General features: G+C 33.2%; 4 protein-coding genes and 1 long non-coding RNA gene across 7 annotated transcripts; 4 read left to right on the forward strand and 1 right to left on the reverse strand.

Moving 5' to 3' along the window:
• The first annotated feature begins 10 nt into the window (after nucleotides 1-10).
• Nucleotides 11-2079, forward strand: LOC106787630 (tubulin alpha chain-like). Its single transcript, XM_014750172.1, has 6 exons — nucleotides 11-297; nucleotides 388-632; nucleotides 738-965; nucleotides 1053-1311; nucleotides 1392-1544; nucleotides 1617-2079. Exons 1-6 carry the CDS (start codon nucleotides 124-126, stop codon nucleotides 1872-1874), a joined length of 1317 nt encoding a protein of 438 aa, XP_014605658.1. The 5' UTR covers nucleotides 11-123; the 3' UTR covers nucleotides 1875-2079.
• Nucleotides 2080-2317: 238 nt separating this feature from the next.
• LOC106787616 (DNA primase large subunit-like) lies at nucleotides 2318-4075 on the forward strand. The gene has a single exon (XM_014750145.1). It carries the CDS (start codon nucleotides 2636-2638, stop codon nucleotides 4073-4075), a length of 1440 nt encoding a protein of 479 aa, XP_014605631.1. The 5' UTR covers nucleotides 2318-2635.
• Nucleotides 4076-6137: 2062 nt separating this feature from the next.
• Nucleotides 6138-7039, forward strand: LOC106787633. Its single transcript, XR_001381820.1, has 2 exons — nucleotides 6138-6396; nucleotides 6663-7039. It is a non-coding gene; the product is annotated as an uncharacterized LOC106787633 (long non-coding RNA).
• A 2909-nt stretch (nucleotides 7040-9948) lies between these two features.
• On the forward strand, nucleotides 9949-17711 carry LOC106787628 (major facilitator superfamily domain-containing protein 6). 2 transcript variants are annotated; one of them, XM_014750170.1, is made up of 11 exons: nucleotides 9949-10655; nucleotides 10787-11381; nucleotides 11462-11854; nucleotides 11948-12069; nucleotides 12146-12371; nucleotides 12447-12581; nucleotides 12675-12944; nucleotides 13047-13305; nucleotides 13395-13688; nucleotides 13763-13884; nucleotides 14159-17711. In XM_014750170.1, the coding sequence occupies exons 1-11, from the start codon at nucleotides 10234-10236 to the stop codon at nucleotides 14276-14278; spliced, it is 2958 nt and encodes a 985-aa protein (XP_014605656.1). In that variant the 5' UTR covers nucleotides 9949-10233; the 3' UTR covers nucleotides 14279-17711. The 2 variants fall into 2 exon arrangements, with proteins under 2 accessions (XP_014605656.1, XP_014605657.1); XM_014750171.1 differs by having other exon boundaries at nucleotides 13763-13837.
• A 5563-nt stretch (nucleotides 17712-23274) lies between these two features.
• Nucleotides 23275-27823, reverse strand: LOC106787635 (double-stranded RNA-specific editase Adar). 2 transcript variants are annotated; one of them, XM_014750182.1, is made up of 8 exons: nucleotides 27283-27823; nucleotides 27122-27195; nucleotides 26969-27029; nucleotides 25986-26816; nucleotides 25531-25916; nucleotides 25133-25427; nucleotides 24864-25054; nucleotides 23275-24726 (listed from the first exon to the last, which is right to left on the reverse strand). In XM_014750182.1, the coding sequence occupies exons 1-8, from the start codon at nucleotides 27332-27334 to the stop codon at nucleotides 24628-24630; spliced, it is 1989 nt and encodes a 662-aa protein (XP_014605668.1). In that variant the 5' UTR covers nucleotides 27335-27823; the 3' UTR covers nucleotides 23275-24627. The 2 variants fall into 2 exon arrangements, with proteins under 2 accessions (XP_014605668.1, XP_014605667.1); XM_014750181.1 differs by having other exon boundaries at nucleotides 27122-27823.
• Between the last annotated feature and the right edge of the window lie 20 nt (nucleotides 27824-27843).

Here is a 27843-nt window from a genome sequence, read left to right on the forward strand (position 1 = left end):
ATCTCCTAAATTCTCTTGAAAATATGTTTCTCATATATTAATTGTTTTCTCACTAAGATTATTACAAAATTCTATTGTACAAGCTATTCAGAAGTTGAAAGAAATGGAAAATAAATAGAAAAGATGAACATGAGCGGTGAAGTGGTCACTATTTTCATTGGTCAAGCTGGGACTCAAGTGGCAAATGCTTGTTGGGAATTATTTTGTCTTGAACATGGTCTGAGACCTGATGGTTTTCTTCAATGGGGATACAGTCCTATCGACGAATGTTATCATACGTTCTTTGGACCAACCCAGGTGAGATATCATTAGATGTAAGAATACATATAATATTATAATATACAAAATATTAATATGTATGTAATATTAATTGATATGATTATTTAGACAGGAAAGTATTCGCCTCGTACTGTGATAGTGGATTTAGAACCAAGTGTGGTGGACGAGATCAGAATGGGTGTTTATAGAGATCTCTTTGATCCGTCATCATTGATAACTGGGAAGGAAGATGCAGCGAATAATTTTGCAAGAGGATATTATTCGATCGGCAGAGAAATAATCGATCTTGTTCTAGATCGTATTCAATCCATCTGCGAAGCTTGTACTCGATTAAGCGGTTTCATTGTTTTCAGGTAGAATCTAAATTTAACTTACTATGTATAAATACTCTTATTTAATATCAAGCATTAACAGCATTAAAGACGAATAGTGAGAAACGTGTCTTATTTATTTTGTAGATCCTTTGGTGGTGGGACTGGTAGCGGGTTAACTACTTTATTGCTTGAATATCTCAACAGAGATTATAGAAAAAAATTGAAATTAGATTTCGCCATTTATCCAGCACCAAACATATCCACGGCAATCGTCGAACCTTATAATTCCGTACTGACAACTCATGGGACCCTAGATCATGAGGATTGTTGTTTCGTTGTAGATAATGAAGCTTTATACGATATTTGTGCGAGGTTTTAATTTCTTTTATTCATTGCTATATACTTTTCCTTGTATTCATGAAATATCTTTTACTTATATCTATTCATTTACATGCGTAGGAATTTGAATGTGGAGAATCCAACTTATACGAATCTCAATCGATTGCAAGCTCAAATAGTATCAAGCGTGACAGCGTCGATGAGATTCGAAGGATCTGTCAACGTCAGTTTAGAAGAGTTACAAACGAATTTAGTACCCTTTCCAAGAATTCACTTCCCCTTGGTAACTTACGCTCCTATAACTACACCTGAAAGAGCAATTAATACGGTGATGTCCGTTAAGCGAATTACATACGATTGTTTCGAGCCCGCCAACCAAGTAAAATATAGCAAGATTAAGCTAGGACGAGAAGGTATATAAATGATATAACTTTCTCTTTTGCTCGGATCATTTTTTAGATGGTAAAATGCGATCCTCGTACGGGTGCTTATATGAGTTGCTGTTTGCTTTACCGCGGCGACATAAGTCCAAGTGATGTTAATAAGACCATTGCTAGTTTAAAGGGTAAAAGATTCATACAGTTTGTTAGTTGGAACCCAACAGGATTTAAGGTAAAATCAAGATTCATTTTCGTTCATATTACATTGCGATAGAATTTCAATTAATCGTCTCTATTATTTTAGGTAGGAATCAATTATCAACCGTCCACGACGGTTCCTGGCGGTGATCTAGCTTACTCGAAAAGAACTGTGGCAATGTTATGTAATAACACTGCAATTCGACACGCTTGGACGAAAATTGGACGGAAATTTGATTTGATGTATCGGAAAAGAGCTTTTGTCCATCACTACGTTGGTGAAGGTATGGAAGAAAAAGTCTTTCAAGACGCTATAGATGATACTGCTGCGCTTATCGAGGACTACAAAGAAGTCGAGTCATAATAGCTCATAATTAATAGATAAATAGCTGACATATATTCAATTTTCATCCAGTTAAATAATTTATTAATGTGAAATATTTTCTTTTGTACTTGCGTTCAGTATTGCAAACTCTTCTGATCTTGCCTGTCCCTACATATATTTCTAACTCTTCCTTCACAAAAGTTAATAAAAAATTGTCTAATTGTTAAATAATAAACTATTTAAATTACCAGTACTTATGATTTATTTAAAAAATCTATATCTATCGGGTAAGACATTTAAATGCCGCTTTTGAATTAAAATTTTGACATTTTTTCAATTTACAATAGAAATTACTTATCAGTTATTAAATAATTCATTTATTAAACTTCCAGACACATAAATTGTAAACTTCTTGATGCTCGACATATTCTATAAACTTTTAGGAATAATATAAATCCATAAAAGTTAATAAAAACTATCTAGTTGTTGAAAAATAAATTAATTACAATTATCAACTTTTAAATATTACCGCGGAATAAACAACCAATGGGGCTCTGGCGGAGGTGACGTCACGTAGATTTAAAATTTTTGAAACTTATCTTCACTTCTTAATTGTAAAATGACTCCGAGCCAATATTATAGGTTATACGCAGTATAATAAACAAATACAAAATATTTTTAATTAGTTATAAACCATATCATATTTTTCTGTATAATAATCGTCAATTAATCAAAATAGTTAAATTAGGTAGCTTGCTGTGATTCTGTGTTATATCTTTTTAAGTATCATCTTCAAAATAATGGCTACTGGCAACGAGTATGTTTGCGAATCCGACAGAGGATATAATTTACACGATTTGCAATTGTACAAATCTTACCCTATTGGAAATTATCACCTGAGTGAAATCAAATTAATGTGCTTACAACGAATAGACGTTTTATTGCTTGTAGAGAAGATATGTAGGGAAACTGGCCCTAAAAGAAAAGCTCGTCAGTGTAAAGCAATATTATTAAGTGAATTGGACAAAATCAATTATGATTCATTTTTTAACATTATAAATGGTCCTAGTAAATTAAAAATAAATGAAAAAATAACCTCTTTAAGAATACAAGATAATGTTTCTCATTTTGTTTTAAAAATAATTTGTTCTATAAAACATAGAAGATGGTTTATTGTTCAAGAAACAAGACTTTTTCTTTGGAGATTATTGACTTTGACTGACGAAGAGATAAAGACATTTTTTATAATTAACAATATCAAAACTTATAGTATTTCTGAACAAGATAAAATAGATTTACAAGAATTTATTGAAATTAGTAATTTAAATAAAAATATAAGATTTTATAAAGTCCCATTTCAGGCAGTTATAGATTTAGTTGCACACCGCAAAGTTTTTATTAGAAGTGGTATGGCTTTTGTACCGGAAAAAGAATTAGCCGGATTATGTTTTTGTTATTTTAAAGAAAATTTATTAGCTGGATACAAAACCATAATTCCAGATGCAAAAGATGCAGAAGTTGTAGAAGTTGTAGAAGTTACAGAAGATGCAGAAGTTATAAAAATTGTAGATGATCCAGAAATTATGAATTTACAATTACACGACATCTCTGACACCATAAATAATTATCTTGATATGCGAAGGAAACATGCTATGCAAGTTCACCATGGTCCATCTGGAAATCAATTAGACTCTTTATTATCATCGGTTTATCCATTGTGCATGAGATTAATCCATGAAAATTTTAGAAAAGATCATCATCTGAAACATGAAGCACGTTTACAATACATACTATTTTTAAAAGATATTGGTGTTTCTCTCAAAGATGCTATGCATCTATGGAAAGAAGAATTTACAAAAAAAATTAGTATAAAAAAGTTTGAAAAAGAATATGGATACCGATTAAAATATTTATATGGCGAAAATAACACACAAAAACAGTACAGCTGCCATTCGTGTGATAAAATTATGAATTCAGATGTAAAAACAATAGGATGTTATGGTTGTCCATTTAAGACTTTAACAAGTGTAGCATTGAGAGAAAAATTAACTGAGTATCAATTTGAAGTTTTAGATATTGAAGATATTATAATTTTATCATCATCGGAACATTATCAAAAAGCATGTATAAAATATTGCAAAGCCACAAGCAATAATTTTAGAAATGAAATATTTTATTCTCCTGCTGAATATTTTCGCTATACTTTTAATGGATATAACAGTAATGATGATTCATCTTAATTCTAATTCTAATAATATTGTTAATATATATAATATATATATGTTATATTAGATTAATTTAGATTAATTAATTAATTAATTGTTAATATATATGTTATTAGATTAATTTAGATTAATAAATTAAGCCATCATTTTGAAGATGATTTAACACTTAATTTATTGATAGAGACGTGACTTATGATTTAATTTAAAAAATTTTTTCTTTGTTTTTAATCATATGTTTTTTGTTTTGAGCCAAGACTACTATACTACTATTAAAAACCAGTATACTTTTATGTACTATTTTCTTTTTACTTTTATCTACTTTTTGTGTGCGTTACTATTATTATAATGATAAGTTTAATAATAATTACATAATTTTAATTTCCGTTTTGTTATATATTATATTGTACTACACTATAATTAATGGCCTTTAGGAAGCCTAGGCTCTAGGGTCAATAAAATATTATTAAATAAATAAATAAATAAATATGTTATTGGATTTACGGCATAAACTTTTCTGTTCAATTTTAATGATGTGGGTCTTACTCAAAAGATAAAAATTTTATTTATACGATATCTTTTTTTCGATTTTCAATAAATGTTTTTAGTTTTAAAAAAATATACTATTTTTGATTTTATATTATTTGAATATTTTAAAAAACTCTCTCATTTATATGTAATTACCAGTAGATTTATTTGTAAATAAATATTATTCAGGAGACTCGGTGTTTAAATTTAATCTGATGTAAGTGAAACAACATATTATGAATACTTTGGTTTATTTATTTGTTCCACATTCATTTTTCTACACATATTTTTATTCGTTCTCTCTCAACACGCGAATCTATAATATAATAAGAATATCATAAAGAAACGTTTAAGTGTTGTTAAAAAGATCGAACAATTATTAAAATATAGAGTAGATGTTCTTTTAGACGCAATACTTGTAGATATGTATTATACGAAAGACTATTAATGTTTATAAAATTGACTTTGTACGTGCGACGGATTAAAATTGTTTAAAAATACATCTTCTCAATATCTTATCTTGTATCATGTCTTAAAAATATGATATGCTCGTGCAAATGATAAAACAAGAAAAAATAAAAAGAAAAAAAAATGACAAAGCCGAATGAAAAGAGAATAAAGTACTTTAGCGATAAGAAAGAAGCGTGCTCTTTAAGAGATAAGGAAACGAGTTGTTACCGCTCTAGACTCATTGGCACCGGTACACCTAATCTTTTTTACTTTTCTTTTCAACTCAATTAGATATCACCTATTACACGAGGTAATAACGATTGTTGGACATTGTACGTCTTGAATTAGACGATTTCAACGGGTTTCCATTTTTATATATATATAATATGTATATATAATAAAATATATATAATGTATATATATATGTGTATATATATATAAAGAATGGATAAATGCGTAATAAAAAAAAAGGGGCAAATATTTAAAAGAAAAGAAAAATTAGGAAAAAGGAAACACGTTGAAAAAATGATTCGACGATTATTCACGTTATTATCGAATGAACAACGTTCTAACGTCGTTTTGTTTATCGATATAATTCGCAAACTCATACTGCGTTTTATCCGGGAATGATTTAAGAACAAGCCACTGTTTTAATACGTATTAAATAATTTAATTGCATCGCGACCCTGAGTGAACTTTTTTCAATCGTCATAAATTTTCCATCAACTCATCTTGATCGAAACTTTCTCAAGCATTACTACTACTACTACTACTACTACTACTACTATTACTACACTATTACTACTACTATCTCCGTAGGTGGACGAGATGTTTTTTATCGATGAACGGAAAGTTATTGTTTTACAAATATAAAAATATGAAAATCAAACACTACTCGAGTCATTGCAATCGTCGAAGGAAAGGAAACTTTGCGAGACTAGTTTCGTTTGTTCGGAAGAGAGAGGAGAGAGAGAGAGAGAGAGAGAGAGAGAGCAAAGAAAAAACTAAGATAAATAAATATACCAGAAGAAAAAAAATGTTTTAACGTCTTTATCCCAGAACCAATCGGGGAGAGATTTTCCGAGTAATCGGTACGAATTGTACCCCGTGAATGACGCTAGCATTCTTATCTCGATGACGCGTGACACTTCATTTATCGTATAAATTATCCGAGAGTGAGCGTACTCTCATCACAGTCGTCTATCATACTTCCAACGAACCACGAATGAGGTAGAGAAAAGGAAACTAAACATCGAGGCCTTACTTTGGCATTTCGAAAGATATTCTAATATAACTGGGAAGACAGTTATATTTCTACAATCTAGTCATTCAAACCAGTATAAGCCTACATAATAGCAAAGGTACGTTTCATTTTTCTTTATTTCCTTATATATATAATCGTTTTTGAAATGAATATTAATTGGGATAGTTCAGTGATCAATTAGAAATATTTATTAATTTATGTGTCAATTTGCTTCTCGAAAATATTCGCAAGTGTTTTATCATCTTATATTTTAAAGAGAGAAAGAGAATATGAAAAAAATGAAAATTACTTCAATATTACAAATATTTCTATTATTATTTATTTTTATAATTATAGGAATAAAAAAATGATGATTTTTTACAGATGCTGATTGGCGGTGCAGTTAGTTACGTAGCTGGAAAGCAGGCGGTCCGTACGGTTTATTGGCGAACCGCAAACAACGGTCGTCTATTAAAAACTGCTAAAACTTGCATGTTCCAAGGACCACCTAAACCAGCACCATCTTCGACTTCTGCGACAATCCCTGACCGCTCTCGTATGGATCTGATTCCGCGAGTTATTTTCAACTCGCAAAATTAAATTAATCGAACGAGCAACTTGTACATAATTTCTTTATACATGTAATATTTAACTAACTTAATTTAATCCAAACTCGCGTTATTGTACAATACTTAACGAATATAATGAAATGGTAGCACATGTGACAATTGAATAAATAAATTATTTATTTATATATTAAACATTTGTGTCATAATTTACCCACTTCGATATTTGGATATATATTTTTTTTGAAAATACGAAAGGAATGAAGAATGCTTTAAAAAGACTCGAAGTGTCGACAAAGCGAGGACGGACCTTGGAACTTGTTCCCCTTTCTTTCGTGTCACCGGTGCGACTTTGAATCGTCATCTACGTCATACGTCATTTATACGTCATCCATGCATTAGACTACGTCGTACATGCGTTTTTCATGCGTCTTTCATGCCTCGTCCATCCATTGTCCATGCATCGTTCATGCCATAATCAACACAGCTTCCATAATAGTACTCTTATACTTTACTATATTTTTTCAACAATCTTCCGTTCCCACCTATCTTATCTAAGATTAATTAACAATATGTTGTAATCTATCGTATATTCATTTAACGTTTATTTTTCTTCAAAACGATTATTATTTTCTGCTTGCTAAAAGACTCCGTCGAATATTAATTTAACATTATTAAGTAATACGTTATATTCATTCTTCTTCTTTTTTATATATATATGAAAATAATTGTAAAATTTTACTAGGGCCGGATTGATTCGAACGTTAATCAATCTCATGAAAGTATATTTAATTATCTATAATTGATCGTATCACATTTGAAAATTTAATATTCTTTAAAAGATGATAGGACAAAAATTCTCTTCTTAAATATAAATTAATCATTAAATAAATATCGCGATATCACAATTCGGCTACCATGTTGATTGGTTTGAACAAAAATAAACGTGATATGTATACTATTTATCGTAACGATTAATTTAAAGATAGATCGTGAGGTGATCGATTAATCGAACAATCGAATTGTTATCGTCGGTGATTAGAGGTAAAAGATTAGACGACAGATAGATGCATTTTTTTAGATTCCACGAGTTTTCCGGGCACGTGCCGTTCACGTACAACTTTTCAGTCCTGACGTATCGATCCCTTCTCTCTTTCTCTTTCTCTCTCTCTCTCTCTCTCTCTCTTATTCTGCTCGTTTTTAATTGAAGCGAAGGGCTCACGACTCGATTCCTTCGTCCGTAAATTCGAATTATTCCAGTGAACCTTCAACGAATGCCAGCTGAAAAGGTGACTCAAAAAAAGAAAATGAAATTATTCAAAAAAAAAAAATAAAAAATAAAAAATGAAAACCATTTTACGAAATAACGATTATGGAATGAGGATACCTTTATTTTAGGACGGTGATTTTATTTAGAGTAGTTTAATCCTTTCGTTACTAACAACGACCTATGTACGACTGATCATCCACGGAAAGGTCTCATTGTCAGTACGAACAACTGACTAAACAGGGCTTGAAAGTTGTACCTTGATCGTGCGTACGTACGAATGAATTTTATTTCCCAAGTCTACGAATGTTATTCATTTTCAAAATGAACAAATCTAACGGCACGAGTCTTGCAATAAAATTTTAAATACGATTTATGTGAATATTTAATCAATCATTCCCTCTCTTTATTTCGAACAAGATAAATAATTCTGATTTATATTATTTGTTGTGTGTTCGTCGTAGATAATAATAGCTTACGAAATGGTTCGTTGCAATTGGAGTCTGATTTTGTTTGTTATTTCGTGTGTTTTTTTTTTTTTTTCTTTTCCTAACGTATTATTTATTTGTTATTTATTGCAATACTAATGCATGGAAAATGACGACAACGACCACGACAAGAACAATTAACATTCCTAATTCAATACGTATGTAATTACGTACTTATGACTATCGACGAAAGCGGATAAAGAAAAATATAAAGTCGAATTATGTCATCAATGAGAAATGAGGTCAGAGACGTCCACGCGTCCGCGCGTTGCAACGAACAATGTGACGTTTTCCAGTTTGCAAGTTTTCTTTCCGCGCATGTACCCCCCGTCCTCGCCCCCGCCACCGTTTGTTATTATTAAAAGGCTATCGCGAATACAATTTTGACCCCAAATTGATAACAAATTGACTACATTAACCCTTAGCACTCCGCTGTCCCCTCTCAGGAGACATCGTAATTCTAGCATATCACTCGGATGTCCCCTCTCAGGGGACATTTAAGTTTATTATAAATTTCGGGGAATTAAGTTATTTCAGCGCAACTTTTTGAGACATGCATGTTTCCCTGATGTTTTTTCTTGAAATAGGACAATAAATCAAATCAAAATATCGTAAAATTACTAAGATATATACAAGAAATGTCAGCGGGTTTTGTGTCAGACGAAAACGTAAGAGGCGTGCTCCCGACGGGCCGAGAACTTAAGTGGCGCTGAGTAGCTGCTAGCCAACGTCCAAAATCGTTCGGAGTGCAAAGGGGTTAATAATCAATCGATTGCATTTGTGTGTACATTTATGCGTTATACGTTTAAATGCGCATGATTGGAGTTTTGTTGCGAAAAAAAAAAGAAAAAAAAAACAACGAGACTAAATACGATCAACGTCAATACCGATATATTATTCCGCGTCACTGCTAAAGATCAATTATATACGATCTTAAATGTTTCCCAAACCCAATGTTTGAATTTACGTAATTTGAATGATTTACGTTTTACAATTATCGTATGAAAAATTTGTTTGTCAATATGCAACGTATCAATGATAAACATATTATATTTATCTCGCGTATTAACCGAAGGCAGGCACAAACTTTATAATAATTGACGTAAAGAAAATTGTTCGAGATATATTAGCTTAATTGATTAGTATTAAAGATTGGAAGGGTTGTTTTGTTGGTATATACTATATATTTCTAGAAATAAGTCGAGACGAAGAGGGAACAAAAAAAACAACCAGAAGCTTTTGGCGGGTGAGATTTGGCGGGTGTTAAAAAGGAGTCGGCGCTGGCGCACTAAATGAACTATCGATTTGGCGAATGAAGTAGGTGGCGCACGCTCGGGACATCGATTCGACTGGGTTACCTTTTAAAGGGATTGAGAGAGAAAGAGAGAGAGACGTGCTTGTACGAGGAGAAAGAACCACCCGTCCAGGATTTAACAGAATAAACTTGGAAATAATTGTCCGAACGGGAGACCACCACTAACAGCAGTAGCAGCAGGAACAGCAACAGCAGCAGCAGGAGGATTGTCACTTTTTTCTTTGGAAAATAACGGAAGGGAAAGCAAAGGGAAAGGAGGAAAGAGAAAAAAAAAAGAAGAGGGCGAGAGAGAAAATCCAGCGGCCGGTGAATTAAAATCATGCAGAAATATGGCCACGACATGGATTACGATTATGCACAGGAAGGAACAATTGGACAGAATGAACAACATATGCCACCAGGTGGGAATGTTCCTCGGGTTTTAGAAGCCAGACCCATGGTCGATCCTGAAGCTCAAGGTGAGGTCGATCCTAATTTATATCCCGAGCCCAAGGAAGCCACGCACAAGATCAGGGGTAAGAGCGATTTCTTAGAATACCTCTTTGGTTCCGTCGATCAAGAACTTCTCACGGTCAAGACCTTTTACTTCTTCTTTTACTCGGCCTTCGGTTCCCTATTTCCCCTTATGGGAGTTTATTTCAAGCAAATGGGGATGAACGCTGCTCAGTGTGGTTTACTTATTGGTATCAGACCTCTCATCGAATTTCTCAGTGCTCCTTTCTGGGGTTCTTTGGCTGACAGGTAAGTCTTCGATCTTTTATAATATTCTTTTCTCTCTCTCTCTTTCTCCCCCTCTCTTTGCTCGTACGAAAATCTTCAATTGCTATTTTTGTGCTTTTTTCTATCGATTCCATTCGAATCGAATCGAATAGGTGGCAAAAAGGTAAGCTGATTCTGCTAGGTTCTCTTTCCTGTTGGATCATCTTTACGCTACCCCTCGGTTTCATCCAACCCCCTGCAACGAGTTGCATGGTCAGAGATAATCATACTAATATTTTGAAACTATTCAAACCGGAACAAAGGATCGTTAAGAGATCGATTGATTTGGACGAATGTTATCATGCCCCTTCCGATGACGAGTACTTGGAAGTTGCAGCAAACGTCGTTTTCGAAAGATTAAGACGAGACGCCGAGGACAACGAGATATACGATCGTAAAGAAATTCATTCAGACGACCAAGCTAAATCCGATCCAATCGCGTCATATAACGTCGAACAAAACGAGGTTAAGAAGCTCGACGATAATAACGGCAAAGAAACACCTATAGTCTATGATCTTGAAACAAACCGAGTTAGAAAAAGACGAGCTGCTTCTAACGAAGAAAATACTTCATCCGGAGACCTGAGATACGAACAATTGGTATTCGAGGACGAAGTTAATGATCCTGATGCTAAAATTATCGATTTCGAGGCACTGCAACGAAAAAATCGACCCGCCGATGTGCTCGAATATAAACGTTTTCTCAAAGTACGTCAAATCTTTCGCAAATTTTGTCAATTCGTTTCGATTCACTTATAACGATATTTTCTTATGATTATTTCTGATAGAACGAGCCTCTCGAAGAAGGTAGAGTACCTAAGAAGGCGTATCAAGGTAGAATTAAGGAAAAAGTTAAGCAACCGAAAGAAAAGATGATGGTTCGTCGCGAGATTCGTCAGGATAAGGAAATAATTCGTGATAATTTAGACAACAGCAAGGTATTCTCAAGTTTAAAGAATCTACGAAAATTATTGTCCATGGAGGAACGTGAATTTGAGGAAAGAGAAGAGGACAAAATCGAGGAGATGTCTGTGGACACACCTTTAACGAGAAACAAACGGAATGTACGAACCTCGGCCGGACAAAGTCCTTTGGCAGTCACATACGCTGCTAATTATGACGAGAAGGAGAACAAGGGTTGGGTCAAGCCGCTTTTCAGTTCCATCGTATATAGATTACCGGTACCAATTGAGATTTTGAAAGAAAAAAAAAGCTAACCACCATTTTCTATCGAACTATCAATAATAACTCGTGTTATTATTCTTTGTTTCCAGGATATACACAAAACTTTCTTCCTTTTACTATTGTTGGTCATAGTCGGTGAGTTTTTCTCAGCTCCCGCTATAACACTCGCAGATTCTGCTGTGATCACCTTACTCGGCGAAGATGCTGACAGGTAAAACGTATTTACGATTGATCAAACAAAATACATTAAGTTATTATTGTTATATTTTATTATAAATTTTGCATAGATACGGACATCAACGTATGTTCGGAAGTTTGGGATGGGGATTGGCCATGTTTTTTGTCGGTATCGCCCTAGATCACAGCACAGCTTTCCCAGATCATCCTTGCAATCCTGACGCTAGAGAGAAAAATTACACGATTTGTTTCGCTATATTTTGCGTTCTTATGGGGGCTGCTCTAATAACAGCATTGCAGATTAATTTCAAGTACGACGTTGTTGCTTCTGAGCCGGTAAGTTGAACAAATAACATGACAATATAGAAATTGACGAAGAGCAAAGGGGTTCAAAGAATTTTTTTGCAATAGGAAGTGGCGAAAGTACCGGCTGAACCAACGAGGGAAGAACAACTTCAGAGTCAGTTGTCGCAGCAGTTAAATTTGCCTGGTTTGCAAGATTCCTCGGCTGCTATTAATCCAAAACCATTACCGCCGGAAGGCAAAGTTCGTACAAGTTTATATTATTGATAATTGATATTGATTTTAAAACGGAATCAAAAAACAAATCTATCGTTTCTTTTTATATTTTTTTCCCAGACGAAAATGTTTGCCCAAACGATGCGAGAAATTCCAGAATGGGTGACAGTTTTGAAGCAATTTAAAGATCTCAAATGTAGTTCTTTCCTGTTCGTCGCTTGGTGGATGGGTTTCGGTATCGGACTCATCTTTACTTTTCTATTCTGGCACCTTCAAGATTACGGTGGTTCGCCTACGCTTTTCGGTGTTGCATCGGTGATAAATCACATTTCCGAAATCTTTGCCTATTTCTTCAGTTTCAAATTGATTCGACAAATCGGCCACGTTAAGGTACACGTATACACACACACACATACACGAAATAACGATTTCAATCGTTAGAACTTAGTATATTATAATATATTATATTAACAAAGTCATACACTTTCGCAGGTGTTGTGCCTTGGTTTAGCTGGAAACGTGATACGTTTCCTCTATATATCTTGGCTCATTAATCCCTGGTGGGTTCTACCTTTCGAATTTATTCAAGGAATTACTCATGCCGCGGTTTGGGCAGCCTGTTGCAGTTACATAGCCCATAACACGCCGCAACATTTGCGTTCGAGTGCTCAAGGTGTACTACAAGGGTTACATCATGGTCTCGGAAGAGGATGCGGTGCGGTGATTGGTGGCATGTTTGTCACTGCTTATGGTAGGGACCGAACAATGCTACTTTTTGTGTGAAATAAGAAAAGAAAAGAAAAAAGAAGAAAATCATTAAATATAATTTATATTATTCAGGTACCACGACGACTTTCCGAATTTACGGCCTCACCTGCCTTGTCGTTTTAGCGGCCTTCGTTTTCATCAACTTTTACAGAAAAGATACCGGCTTCGTTTCCGATTTACCGCAAACCGAGGATCCTCATCAAGTAGCCGAGGTGACGCATTTAGCGCCTCACGGAGTGCCGAGCAACGCTATTCCAAGAGCACTCAGTTCAACTCGTCTCCATGAACTGGCTAATCAAGATTCCGGATATGGTGCAACCTATCAAACTACTGGTGGTAACTTGGACGTGCCTGGAGCTAACGGAGGTAAAAGAGCTTGCTTAATTGTTAATCGCGAAGCAACGTAGAAAATATCTAATCAAAATTTGTTTGACCAATAGGTGCGGTCAACCCAACGAATCCATTTCTGAATGGCGGTGGGGGCGGAGGCGGAGGCGGCGGTGGATATAATTACGGTATGACCGGCAAAGGAGAGGACGAGTATATCCGTAGGAGCTTCAAGGTTTAGTAAAATCATACCAATTAAAAAAAAAAAAAAAAAGAAAAAAAAAACAACAGAACAAAACAAAGGAAATTAATAAAACCAAAAGCTAATAAAAATTTTTTGACGAGGAAGGAATATGAAACGAGCGACTTCTACAGAAGGCTATACTCTCTGAACGCTATCAAATTTAATCCCAATCTCGTATATCTAAATCAATCTTTCACAATGCGCGTGCGTTAGTCGTGCATAGGTGACTAAATAATTACTAACGATTAACTTATTCTTGTTTTAGGCTTATAATGAGGTGATCGGTAACGAGTTCGACTTGATAAAGCCACCTCCAATAGAGACCCACCTGCACGCCCAACAACCATGCACCAATCCGTTTCATCAGCAATACTACGACTGGTAACGAGACAAGTGTAATCAATCCTTGAACAACACACATCTCGTTGGTATCCACCAGTTGGATTAATCGAACAAGGTCTCGTGCATATTTAACATACAAGAACCGATTAGAGTTCTCGTTGCTGACCGTCTGAACTTGTTTAATATCGAAGAAGAGAATTGCTTTTATGTATATCGCAAAAGAACCTACGAGTTTCTTCTCCGAGAGACCAAAAGAACAAAAAAGAAAAGAAGAAAAAAAAAAAAAAAAAAAAAAAAAAAAAAAAAAAAAAAAAAAATGTAAAAAAAAAAAAAAAAAAAAAGAATAGGATGCGCGCGAGGGGGATCTGCGCGCTTAAAAAAAAAAGAAAAAAAAAAAAACAAAAACGAAAGAAAGATAATACGACGAATATTAATCGATTTGACAATTATAATCGATTTACCGGTGTGATAGTCGAGGATTTAAAAGAAAAAAAAAAAAAAGGATTTCACACGCTCCTTTCTTTTTCTTACTTGACAAGTCTGAATTATAAATAAGCGCCGTTTGTGCGCCATTTTCACGCTTATAACAAACACTTCCACGAGAGATCATTTACGCGGATCGTATTCCATTCGAGATTAATTAATTAATATTTCAAACGATATATACACGCGCTCTTAAACGTCCACTTTCGTTCAACGAATATAACGTAAATTCATAATACAAATTTAGAAAACGCAAATTTAGCAACGACTTTTTATTTTCGATTATTAGAAAAGAATTAGAAAGGAACGTCTAAGGGGACAGAGAAGATACTAATATTATTCCTTGTAAATATTGTTCTCTTAAATGCCGAGCTATTTCACTCACTCACTCACTCACTCTCTCTCTCTCTTTATCTATCGTTTGAAAATTCTCTTCTGTTCCTATTGCCAAATGCTATTCATTGATTTTGTCAAAAAGATAAACTCGTGTAAAATTAATCCTAATACATTCTATCGAGTAGTTCCTGTGGTACGATATCATTATTATACATAATACCAATATATTTCGTCGTTATACGTGTATAACACTGTTGAAATAAAAGAAAAAGAAACTAATAAAAAGACAAAAAAAAAACAAAAAAAGACAAAAAAAAAGGAATAAAAAGAAAAAACAAATAATAATAAGAGACCGCAATTAAAAAACTGAATTGCGAGTGCAGCTATGCTATGCGCGCGGGAAGGATGAATATTTTATCTCGCCGATTCTTATTCGTGGAACAAGAAAAAAAAAAGAATAGAAAAAGGGAGAAGGAAGAGGAAAAAGAAAAAAAGAAGAAGAAGCTAGAGTTAACGTTGTACCTATTCGACTCGTCGAAATTAATCCTAAAATTTAAACTAGCAGTATACATGTAGATATATATATATATACATGCAAGTTATATATATATAAAATAAACACATACACGCGTATATAAACTATGGAAGGAGGAAGAAAAAAAAAGCGAGAGCAGTTGCCGTGTTTGTTAAAGAACGAACGCGTTACGACGATCGAGATGATATTATCGATATCTCGAATGAGATCAATCGAATATTTAACACATTACGGATAAAAGACGAGAACGTTTTGCATTTTGTATGTGTCCATAATGGATTTTAAACTATTTTACAATTAATTATTATTGACCCATTCGTTTTTTATCTTATTTTATCGTTCATTCATTGTTCAAATGCATTAGCAATAAAATGTCTGATCCGTGAAGTGTTAAAAGGAAAGAACGAGTGGAGGTTTTTTTTGGAATAAACAATTTCAAATCAACCGAATGAAAAACGCGAACTCCTATCCCATTTCGATATAAAAGCTATTTTTGTAGAAAATAATGAAACCGATGGCTTCTATCTAAAAATTCCTCGACTCGTATTGCGTCCGTTCTTTATAATTGAATTGTTCTTCCTTGATAGGAAGTACCAACGAGTTAACACCGCGGTCATTGCCTTATCGATGTCGCTATTTATTCCAAATTCTAAAGTTTATCTTTTTCTTTTTTCCATCAATTTAAAATATTCGCGATCGAGATACTCGTTGAGATTAAATTTGACGTTGAGAAATAACGTGTTTTAAGTATTATACGTTTTAAAAGAATAGATCGAGATCGTATTAGAATTGTTTTCACAAATATAATTGTCGTTTTATTGCAATATATATATATATATATTTTTAAATAGCATTTATATTTTCCATCGCGAAATGAAATAATATCGAGTTTATTAATTATTATCAATTAAATGTTATTTCCATTGTAATAAACTCGTTGATATTGTAATAGAACTTATATTTATTACAATTTAACCTAATATTTAGAATTTTACGTTTTAATCACAACGAGTTACAATATGTATTTAAGGGAGGATTCTAGTCTAGAGGGCCAAATTTTAGGTTCTTCTTAAAACGCTGTAAATAAAAAACGATAAAGATTTATATCATCGGGTTTTTTTTATCGGTTGTTTACTTACGTTTAAAGAGCACAAAAAAATTTAATAAAAAAAAAAAGTACAGGCCCGCAAAGTGGAGACTCAAAAAAAAAAAGCTGCCCCCTGGTTGATACGATTCCACCCTCCTTGATGATCTGAAAACAAAAATCTTGGTTATTTATTAAAGAGTAGGAATGTAGTTTTCGTTTGACGTGAGCGATTTGCAAGAAAAAACTTTTTTCGCAAAATGGCGGCCATGTAAAAAAGAAAAAAAAAGTAATTTGGAATTGATTTGCAACAATAAATAATGCGTTAAATCGGCAATGTTCGCAAATCATATGCACATGTCGATCATTGAACGATTCATAGTGATCTCTATGCTCTAACAGCTTGTAGATATTGTATCGTAATTTTTACGTGAAAATTAGCGAACGTTTAAAAAAAAAAACCTTTCTTGTTCTAACGACATACTTTACGTTAAGATTCTTCTAGATAAAAAGATAAAAAAAAAAAGGCTATCGTCGTCGTTATCTTTCGACTTCGATCATTATAGATTCTTTTCGAAGAAACGAATTCTATCATATTTCGTAGCATCATATCGTAAGTACCAATTATAGATAGTAATTAACAGAACTTATCGAACTTTGTATTGTAAAAACTTGATTGGTTCGACGATATGTAATTTACGTTATATATTTTTCTTACCAATGGACGACTATAGTCAGCCGTTCAAATTTTCCATTGATTTAACTTTAAATAAAAAAAAAAAGGAATAATTAAAAAAATAATTAAACTAACGGTGATTTCAGTGTCGCATAGTTGTAGTTTATAACGTTGTTGTAACATTTCAAATGGACTTACGAAACAATGGGACTCCAATTATTTCATAAATTATTTTTAATATGAGAGGAGAACGCGCGTAACTGGGGCGCCTTACTTATACACTTTCATTAATCGATATCGAAAAATAAGTTGCGTATTAACATTCTAAAATAAACGAAAAAAAAAAAAAAAAAATGTCAAACGAACAAAATATGTCATCGTATCATAAACTCTACGTAAGCAAATTTCAATATTAAAAGCTTCTCGATTGTGTCTCGATTATCATCGTTGTTGTTTATGCGATCATTCATTTCCTGATCGCTTAAAAAAGAGAGAGAGAAAAAAAAAACAGTATCTTCTCCCAAACAAAATAATATCTTAATGATGACGTAAAGAATTCGAGCGTTTTGCCTTGGTGGGGAATGGTGTGTTTGAAAATAAACAAAAATTGTCTTTCGAAAGTTTACTCACGATATCTGTCACAATTCGTTAATTTTCTTCTCTATTAAATTCGTTTTTTTTTTTAAACGAATTAATACACGAAGAGAGAGAGAGAGAGAGAGAGAGAGAAAAAGAAATACGCCAAGTTGATTAACGATCTTTGATCTTGAAGCTTACGATTTGTCATCGATGATGCTCTTTGAAATTTTAAAGGTAGGTTTATATTTTATATAGCGCTAAAACGCAATAGAAGAAAAAGACTTTAAAAGTAAAAATGTGTGCGTTAATTTAAAGCTTTTCGCGATTAATGGAAGATAAAAAAAAAGAAAAAACAGAAATTTTCACTCGCCAAAACTGCTGTTGTTTTTGCTGATCTCGATTGACGTAAGATATATATGTATATAGTAGGGTTTTTTTTTCACTTAACTCGATCACCTAAAATAATCTCGTTTATTTCGTACGTTAGAAAAAAATGTCAAAGGAAAAAAAAAACATTCGGCCCATCACTATTATATCGGGCACCATCGAACAGAATATTTTTTTCCTCTGACATTTTTTGTCTAACGTACGAAATAAAGGAGATTATTTTAGGTAGTCGCGCGAGTTAGACTAAAGACGACCTTGTATATACATATGTATATGTCATTTATCGATTGTTTTAAATTTTAAGCGCTTAATTGACCCGTCGTTATGCAATATCATTCATCTTTACTTCTTTTTTGTAATATCGAAATTCAAAGCCGCGGTAAAAAAAAAATATATATATATATATATATATATATATACATATATACATGTATATTGAATAATTAGAAGAAAAAAAAAGAGAAGAAAAAAAAAAAGAGAGATACATATCACGTATATTTTAAGCTGCAATATGTATATGTATAATAATATCGCGCCGAAATTCGATCGTACTTCGTACCTGATGATTTATAATTTATTTCTTTTCAAAATTTCTCTAATTCTTTCTTCATATATTCTTTTCGTTAAAACTTGAAATCTGACCTCGGCAATGAATTAGAATCTAATAATAATATATATATGTATACATATATATTCGATGAGAAATCAAGTACGAAATACTACGACGATTGTACGATATGCTAATTGTCATAGATCGTTATTGGAAAATGATTAAATGCCCATGTACACGCGATGAAAATGTAATATCTATAAAGTTTGAAGAAAAAAAAAAAAAATATGGAAAAAAATGATTCTTACATTTGAATTTCTACCTTGAAATGTTTTTTTCTTTTCTTTTTTTTTTCTTTTTTTTTCGAATCGTTGGCTTGAAAAGAAATCCAAAAAGAGATTGCTAATTTTCTTTCTTTTAAAGATAAAACGTAAAATAATAACTTTCGATTCGAAAGGTTGGGTAAAAATAAATAATCGCTGTCATCAAAATTTTGCAACGGATTTGTTTTATTTAAAAAACACGAATTCTCGCTCTCATTATCCTCTATTTCGTGTCATATTTAAAATAACGAAGAAAATGATAAAAAACGCAAAGATACATATTGTATGGTTGGTTGTTGAGCGTGTAAAAAACTAGCGGCTACAATATATCTCGCGTACGCTTATTTACGATACGCACAAAAGCAAATGTTATCTTTCATTATCATTAAGCTAAACTATTACAAATGTTAAGATCGTAGAGAAGAAATTCGTGATTAGAGATTATTTTTGTCTTCCTCGTTTAACTTCTTTCAAAATAATTGCTTTTTAATAACATTTTCTTTTTTTTAGCAGAACGCAAAATAAATGACACTTTTTTCTTTTTAAATAAAAAGTAAAGTGAAATGAAAAAGAAAAAACAGAGGAGTCGGTCTCTTTCTCTCTCTCTCTCTCTCTCTCTCTCTCTCTCTGCCTTATCTTTCTTTGCTCGTTATTTATTTCTTCTTTTTCTTTTTTCGTTTTCCGTCTTTATTTTCGCTGTTAATAAATAAAGATATTTTTTATTATTTGTAATTTCAACTAGATCGATTTTCTTACTTATTCGGAGAAATTACATCTAGAGGCACTAGTCAAGCTTATAATCTAGCCGACTACAAGAAAGTTTTTCCTGCTTGACAATCGATGTTATTTCGATAACTCGAAAACGAGCTCGAGATATATATATACGTATGTTTATATGTACATACCAAGCGAATTAATATCTCGATTACTTTTAATGATAGGTAACCATTTTGGAAGAGGATACTTTTTTTTTTCTTCTTCTTCTTTATTCGAAGAAATTCTTATGGTAAGAATTAAAAAAAAAGTTCACATCGATTATATGATTCTCTAATAAAAAATATAACAAATATATTTACAATATTCGTATATTGTATCTTAATAATAATATCAATTGGTATTTAAACGTGTACTGCAATTTTAATAAGCTTTTAATAAATAAAAACAAAATATTATAATAATAAGGTTATGTATGCCTCCATCATAACATTATTATTAATAATACTGTCCGAAGAAAATTTAAGTACACGTTTTTTTTCTCATTTTATTCCATCTCTTCTGCGAGAATACTTTGTAAAATTGAAAAGTACAGACTAATATGAGAATATTTCCGTATACGGTTATTACGATAAAAGTTTATCTTTTTTCATAGAAAAAAGAAAAAAAAAAAAAAAAACAAAAAGAATCTTGAGCCTTGACCTACATTTAAAAAACCAATATGGCCTTCGAGTAAAAAGTTTTTTACTTTTACTAATATATTAACAACCTATTCAAATCAAACGTATTCTTCCTACAGAAATGCGTTATTTCAATTGTTAAAAGCAACCGAGATATTTATACATGTAAATTAAGATGATTCGCTCAAGATATACATATATATATATATATATACATACATATATACACATACGTATATCATGTCTGCTTGTAAATATATAACGTCGTCGTTATGACAGGAGAAAAATTGCAAATCGAAGTATTCTTCTTTTTTTGTTTTTTTTTGTTTTTTTTTTTTGTTTTTTTTTTTCTCATTAATTAGACTGAAACTACCAAGTTAATAATTATTAACTAAATTCTCACTCTGGAAATTTATATTGATCACTTGTCGACCACTAATCGTAAGTAGTATATTATCTTTTCTTTTTTTTTTTTTTTCTCTAAAAATGTGTTAATTTGTAAAGTACATACGTAGAAGTACATACTACATGTCGCGTGTATTCTTTTCTTTTACGTTTTTTCTTTACGTATACATATATATATGTGCATACATGCATAGATACACACACGCACGCGCGCGCGCACACACACTCATCATACATATATGTATAATATGTTATAGAATTGATGCTGTCGTCCCTGTTACTACTTGCATAAGAAGTACAATGATGAAAGAGAAAAAAAGAATGGAGGTATGTATACGCCCTTGAGCTTTCGTCCTACGAATGATGACTTGTCGTCGTTGTTCTCGTCGTTTTTTAACATCGTAGCCTCCTTTTATTTCGTATTTTTTTTCTTTCTTTTCTTTTCTTTTAAACTAAGCCCCGGAGGTCTATAGAACCAACAAATGATGAGTCTTCTCGACTACTGCAGAAGAAGCTGCATTAACTGGCAATAATAATAATAATAATAATAATAATAATATGAGAAAGAAAATTTTTGACTCTCTCATCGTGCATTTTAATTCTATATAATACCATTTCTTTTCTTTCTTTTTTTGTTTTTCATTACCTAATAATATTCAAATGAATTTAAATGTTAGTAGTTAAAAATTAATTATGAATATGATTATAATTAATTACGTACGTTATAATATGAAAAAATTTTGTATATCGATTTAATATTAAGCTTTTTCTGTCAAAGAAAATAACACTTCTCTATTAAATATAGATATAAAATAATATTATATGGAAAAAATGTATTTAAAAAGAATAAAAAAACAAACAATTAAAAATAAAATAAATAATTTTTGGAATCCATTTCTGATATTAGTTTTGATTAAAACGTTGTTCTTTTTCTAAATAACAAAATAATTTAAATAATAGTATTATGCAATAATAAATACGGAATAAATAAATAATAAATTTGCTCTTTAACTATAATAAAATTATTATTTTTTCTGCATGTAAAATTAAATTACAAAGAAAGAATAATATTAAAAAAGAATCGACTATTATTTATTATTTCATAATTTTATATATTATAAAAAATATAACAAAACAAATGTAAACTAATGATTTAGTTAAATATATTTTGTTGACTGCAGAAAAAATAACATCATTCAATTCTTCACATATATTTGTAATAAAGCTACGTTCGACAACTACATTTAGTTCCAATACTCCCCACTCCCCTCTCTAACATTCTTATTCTCTCTTTCTTCTGGATATAAGTTAAAACAAAATATATAAAAAGAAAAGAAAAATATTATACGAGTACATTATAATATTGGGTTTCGGAATGAACGAGACAAGGAGGTGAAACTGAATATAGAAAAAATTATCTAAAAGCTTCATTTCTACTTGTGATAATCCGAGCAGGGTAAATCGAAAGAAGCAACAAGACGGAGGGTGGCGGAGTCAAGTTCTCTGACGCAAAACTAGATCGGCTTCGGGCAGTGTGTCACTACGGCAGAATTGCATTATAATTGTTTTAATACTGGCACAGTGAGGCAACGATCTTAGGACTTTCTAAATAATCATATCCGCTATAATATACTTATTAATACTTATAACTTATTTTTCTACTAATACTTTACTTTGTAAGTAGCATTGCTCTCCACGTATTTGTTTCACTTTTTCATTTTCTCTTTGGCAAACGCAAAACCATTCACGCAAACATCATTTTATCCTTCTCACGCGCACGAGTTACATATACATTCACCACACGCATTATTTTATTCTCGCATACGTACTTGCTATCAAAATTAATAGTAACGACATCGAACTGTTCAAGGACGCTCTTCTTCTTTTTGTCTCATCGAAGGATTCGCGAAGACGATAAACGAAAAATTCAAGGAAAAAAAGGTATACGTCGTATTTTCTCTTTATCACAAAGTTTTTTTTTCTTCTTCTCCTCTCGTATTTCGTCACGTTAAAAAAAAAAAGTCCTCTGATTCTTCTCAACTTGTATTTTCCGTTTATCTATCTTTACGATAAAATATGAACGATTAAACGTCTTGAAAAAATCCTTCGTTAAAATCTGGATCTGGTCACAGCCTTTCACAGGGATGCAATGTACGGCAGCTTTTGAGACCAAGCCGCTAAGATAAATATTGGAACCTTACAAGGACAAAAAAATAACAATACCGTAACAACGCGGCTAGATCTCTCGCTATACGGTATTGGACATTGATATTTTCCTTTTTTTTCGCGAGAGACCCGAGGTAAAATTACCGCGGAGTCTAAATATTAATTCTAACGATTGCTTGGATTTTTTAAAAGAGGTAGAGGGAGAAAGAGGGACGAGGTTCTCGTTTTGCCAGTGGTATAGCTTGTTGCGAATACTCCCAACGTTTCTATTTTATATGGTTTTTTGTTTTTTTCAAAAAAAAATTCAAAAAATCATTACACGTTAAACGAGCAAGTAGGACTAGTTGAGAAAAGCGATGACATTGCTAAAAGTCGTTTGAAATATCGCTCAATTATCATTGGAGAAAGCAGGGACAAGAGTTTAAAATATAAGTTAAAGAGAAAGAAAAAAGAAAACCATTTAAAAATGTTCTCCTTTTTTCTCTTTGTCTACTACAGGCGTGTACATAGAATGCATATGAATGCAGATATAACGTAGCTTCTTGGAACACGTGACCCGGATACACATACATAGTCGGCACAATAGATTCGTAAAATTAGCATTTGCGGTGTCACGTACATTACTCGTGCTATTGAAATTTCAAATTACGCCTTCGTGGTTTATGTTAAAAAGAATTATTCACGTTACCTTGATAACTTCTTTTATTTTCTTTTAATATTGAAAAATAGAAAATGAAATATTCAAGGTGAAAAGTTTCGTCGATCGAAAGATTACCAACCACGAAGCATAAAGGTAGACCTCGATAAAAATGGACAGGTAGCAAATGTTGGGAATTAACAAGGGAGGAAAGAGAAGGGAGGAGGTAAAGGGTCTTCCGTCGAATTTCTCTTTCATCTAAAAAAATTTAAGTTAATTATAAGAGAACGATAACAAAGTTTAACAATAGGACCTCGAAGAATAATGGATATGTGCTGACTCGTTTCATCGTGAAATATCCACAAATTTCTCTCTTACGACATGCCGTTGTAACATAAAATTAAAACCTTTTTAAAATACTTTTGCATCCTTTCGGTCGATTAACTCTATTAACGTTTACGAAACGAAACATTTCGCTCTTATCTATCTACCAGTCTATAGAAACTGTCAAAAATTGACGTGTGACTAGTATTAAAGATCAAAAAATTCGAAGAGTATCGAGATTTGACTATGCTGTTTTTAATCTCAATCGAAAACAATCGATTTTCATTGTACACTTTTAACGCGAACACGTTTATTACTACTCGTTGGATCGTGCAGTGACAAAGTCAAAATATTATCTTGCTTTCAACATCCTACGATTTATGCTTTACTGATGCCAAATTCTGCCATAGCATGACACGCCGAACGAGTGATCTATTTTACACTAGGAACTACATACTCCGCTAACTGAGAATTTACCCTATTCCTTAGGTTTGCATCGATACACCGATTTAGTCAGATATCCACCTCAAACATATCTTGTTCAAGTGGTTTTTTAACCCAACTGCCAAGTTGAGCGCGTACAAACGCGTCCTTCAATTGACGTTTGGCAAGCTGTCGTAACAAAAAACAGTATAAAACATCTACTTTTTCTACTTTCTCTGCATGTGTATACATGTATAAATATTTATAAATATATACGATGATAAAATTTGTTATTATATAATAAATATTATATATCAATAACTTACAGAGTAATCTTGAACCGACGATTTCGCATCGAGATAATGACGACATTGATTTTGATCGGCATCGTCAATTGTCTCCAATTTACCTAATAGGCTGAAGAATTTCCTAAAGAGCCCCTGCTTTGAAATTCTAGAGGGTTTACCCAATTCGTCCTTTCCTGTGGTACAGTTAATTACTTCTGCTTCGCTTTGACCTACATAAATTATTAAAAAGAAATATACCTTTTAGAGGATTGGAAAAAGATTTCTTAAGACGGACTAAGCGTACGTACCGATAGTCCAATTAACGCTGTAATTCGGTGCCTTGCCTGGTTGCCTAACTTCGGACGAAGTTATTAGACTCATCAATGGTTTGTTGAGCCTGTAAGGTGGTGGTAGACCTTGAATAGTATTTTCAATACGGCCGCAAACAGCTCGATACATGTGACTAGGGTTCAACAGACTGCCGAGAACGATGCTGTGGAAGTAAATTGGCTCGATGAAGTGGCTTAGAAGTGCACCTTGCACACCAAGTACGTTCCATCGAGCTATTTTGTCTGAACACGACATCGTCAGCAGTCTTTGTCCCTGCGAATTAAAATAAATAAATAAATAATAAGTCAAGTTACTAAGGAATAAAATTAAATTATAGACACGTTACTTCAATTTTAAATCGTATAGTTGTATTTACCATAAGAACACCATCCCAAGTTTGAATTCCTTCGCTACTCTTTACAGGTATCGTACCTTCTCCCGATTCTATCTTAGTTCTTAATTGACCTCTGGCCCTTCTGTTAGGATGTTTGTCCACGGATTCGTTTTCTTCGTGAGGAGAAAATATTCTAGCATCTCCGCACGGAGCCGTATTTATGTATAAATGAAACTGAATTCCTTGTTTCAACCTAAATCCCTTCTTTATGCGTTCCAAGACAGACTCGGCTGATCGGTTTTCGGTATGCAACTCCAACTGTTTGTACAAATATTCGCAGAGACAACGTCGAGCTACCACTTCTGCGTGGCAGTCATTTAAAGCCCTACCGCTTACACTTAAATGATCCCCGGATACACATTTCGTACCTTAAATAAATAAGAATGATGAAGATGTTATTACGTTCAAGAGAGATTTAACAGAGATCTACGCTTTACCAGTAGTGACGCATATTAATTCGGCATCCGATCCGTTTGTTTGCACTATGCCAGCTAATACTTTGCGTCGAGCATGTTGTGGCTTACTCTGTATAAGTTCAGTGAATTTTTGATTTACCATTTTTCCTATTTTATCTGCCAAGATTTGTGGTAGAGTCATTTGTTCTTGCCAGTGGCCAGAATTTGAATAGTTAGGTAATACACGAACGGGGAGCTGAATGCAAAAAGAAGAACTGTGGACATTCCTTAATTTTGCCAAAGCTGCTTTGCTAGCTGCAGCTTTGGCCAACTTTTTACTCGGGCCAGTGCCTTCAAAAGTTTCTCCATCTATCGTTACAGATATTGTAAATTTTGCATAACTTTCTCCATTGTCCGATATACATTTGTATACAACTCCAGGATATAGCTCGTTGATGAGTGCAACGGGACCTTTGTCTAAAAATTTGTTGGTATTTTTTGGCTCTTGAGTCAATGTCTTGAACGCATTTACAAGATGATTATCTCTCTCTGTGACATCGCTGGTAAAATCAGGTTCCAGGGGAACAACAGGCTGGCACGTATTAATAGCTTGGTGTACTTCTGGTGTATTACGGAACTGCACTATATTTCTTAAAGCAAGTTCAGCGGCAGCATGTTTAGCCATCTTCTTGGTACGTCCTTTGCCCTCATAAGTTTGTCCATCTATCTGTACTGCGATGGTAAATATAGGAGCATGGGTAGGTCCAGTTTGACCAACCACCTTGTATACTGCTCCAGTTTTCAATTCGTTTAAAGCGCATACCGCATTCTTTGGTTGTGGATTTTTGTGACGCTTCTTTGGTATAGATACACCTGATGAAGGAATGAAAGAGAAACTAATTCGTTCAAAGATATTGTATAATACTATATGAAAACATATAAGATAAGAGTTTATCAAAGTAAAATACAAAAGGAGAAGGACTCGTACTCTACGTTATTAAGCACAGGAACAATCTGTAACTGACCTTCCAGATCAGACTCAGCAGGTCTCTTCAATCTAGGCCTAGTAACGATCTGCTGGTCCATCTGCAAAGGGTATAATGAGAGAAAAATATGTGCTGAGAGGTAAAGAAAAAAAAATTATTCTCTAAAAATAACTCTAATTGGTTGAAACTCACCCCAGTAGAGTGTTCCCCCTGCAACCCCTCCACGGATGCAGCGGCATTAGCGGCGACCATCGAGGTGGTGCTAGCTGCATAGGATCGCATCATGAGAAAAGACGGACAGAAATATCGTAGACTGATACGTAGACGAGGAACGTTATTCTGTGTGTCCTTACTCGTCTGGCACGTATCGTGATTGTCATTTGGCAGCATCAATCCGTTCGACATCCCTCTCTCAACGTCGCTCCTTTAAATGAAACTTTTAAATGAAAAAAACCGACGCACGCAGGACGCAACCCGACAAACACTGCACCGACGTCACATTGATTTTAATTATTCTCGTGCATCCGAGCTCCGCAGCGCCACCGACGACCTTTTCCCTTCTCTCGCTCTCTCATACACTCAGAAACCATACACACACGCGCGCATGCAGCACGCACGCACGCACACAACACACACACCTCGTACTCGTTCTCCCTATCCCTATTTCGTTTAACGACAATCTAGCACTAACTACCTAACCTCAATGATCGAACCGCGATTCGTGACAAACAAAATAACAGCGAGTTAGCGAGTATTGGTTGCTTCTCGTCAAAAATAATCAATGAATATTATTCACGGGGTAATCGAACGAACGACGGGATACTCTATCATATCATTTCGCGTGTCACGCGTCGCGCACATCGCTTTTACCTGCGCGCTTTCTTTCTCCTCCCATCCATTTGTTCTTTTAATGC

The sequence above is a fragment of the Polistes canadensis genome, unplaced genomic scaffold, assembly GCF_001313835.1.
Source record: "Polistes canadensis isolate GaletaPanama2010 unplaced genomic scaffold, ASM131383v1 scaffold_108, whole genome shotgun sequence".
Lineage (NCBI taxonomy): Eukaryota > Metazoa > Arthropoda > Insecta > Hymenoptera > Vespidae > Polistes > Polistes canadensis.

Coding starts and splice junctions, on each gene's coding strand:
- LOC106787628 (XM_014750170.1), top strand. CDS start 10,234: ATGCAGAAATATGGCCACGACATGGATTACGATTATGCACAGGAAGGA. Junction 11,855..11,947: donor CCATCGTATATAGATTACCG/GTACCAATTGAG, acceptor CTTTGTTTCCAG/GATATACACAAAACTTTCTT. Junction 13,306..13,394: donor CATGTTTGTCACTGCTTATG/GTAGGGACCGAA, acceptor TATATTATTCAG/GTACCACGACGACTTTCCGA.
- LOC106787635 (XM_014750181.1), bottom strand. CDS start 27,334: ATGTCGAACGGATTGATGCTGCCAAATGACAATCACGATACGTGCCAG. Junction 25,428..25,530: donor CTTGGGATGGTGTTCTTATG/GTAAATACAACT, acceptor TTTAATTCGCAG/GGACAAAGACTGCTGACGAT. Junction 25,055..25,132: donor CAGCGTTAATTGGACTATCG/GTACGTACGCTT, acceptor TAATTTATGTAG/GTCAAAGCGAAGCAGAAGTA.
- LOC106787616 (XM_014750145.1), top strand. CDS start 2,636: ATGGCTACTGGCAACGAGTATGTTTGCGAATCCGACAGAGGATATAAT.
- LOC106787630 (XM_014750172.1), top strand. CDS start 124: ATGAACATGAGCGGTGAAGTGGTCACTATTTTCATTGGTCAAGCTGGG. Junction 298..387: donor CGTTCTTTGGACCAACCCAG/GTGAGATATCAT, acceptor ATGATTATTTAG/ACAGGAAAGTATTCGCCTCG. Junction 966..1,052: donor TTATACGATATTTGTGCGAG/GTTTTAATTTCT, acceptor TTACATGCGTAG/GAATTTGAATGTGGAGAATC.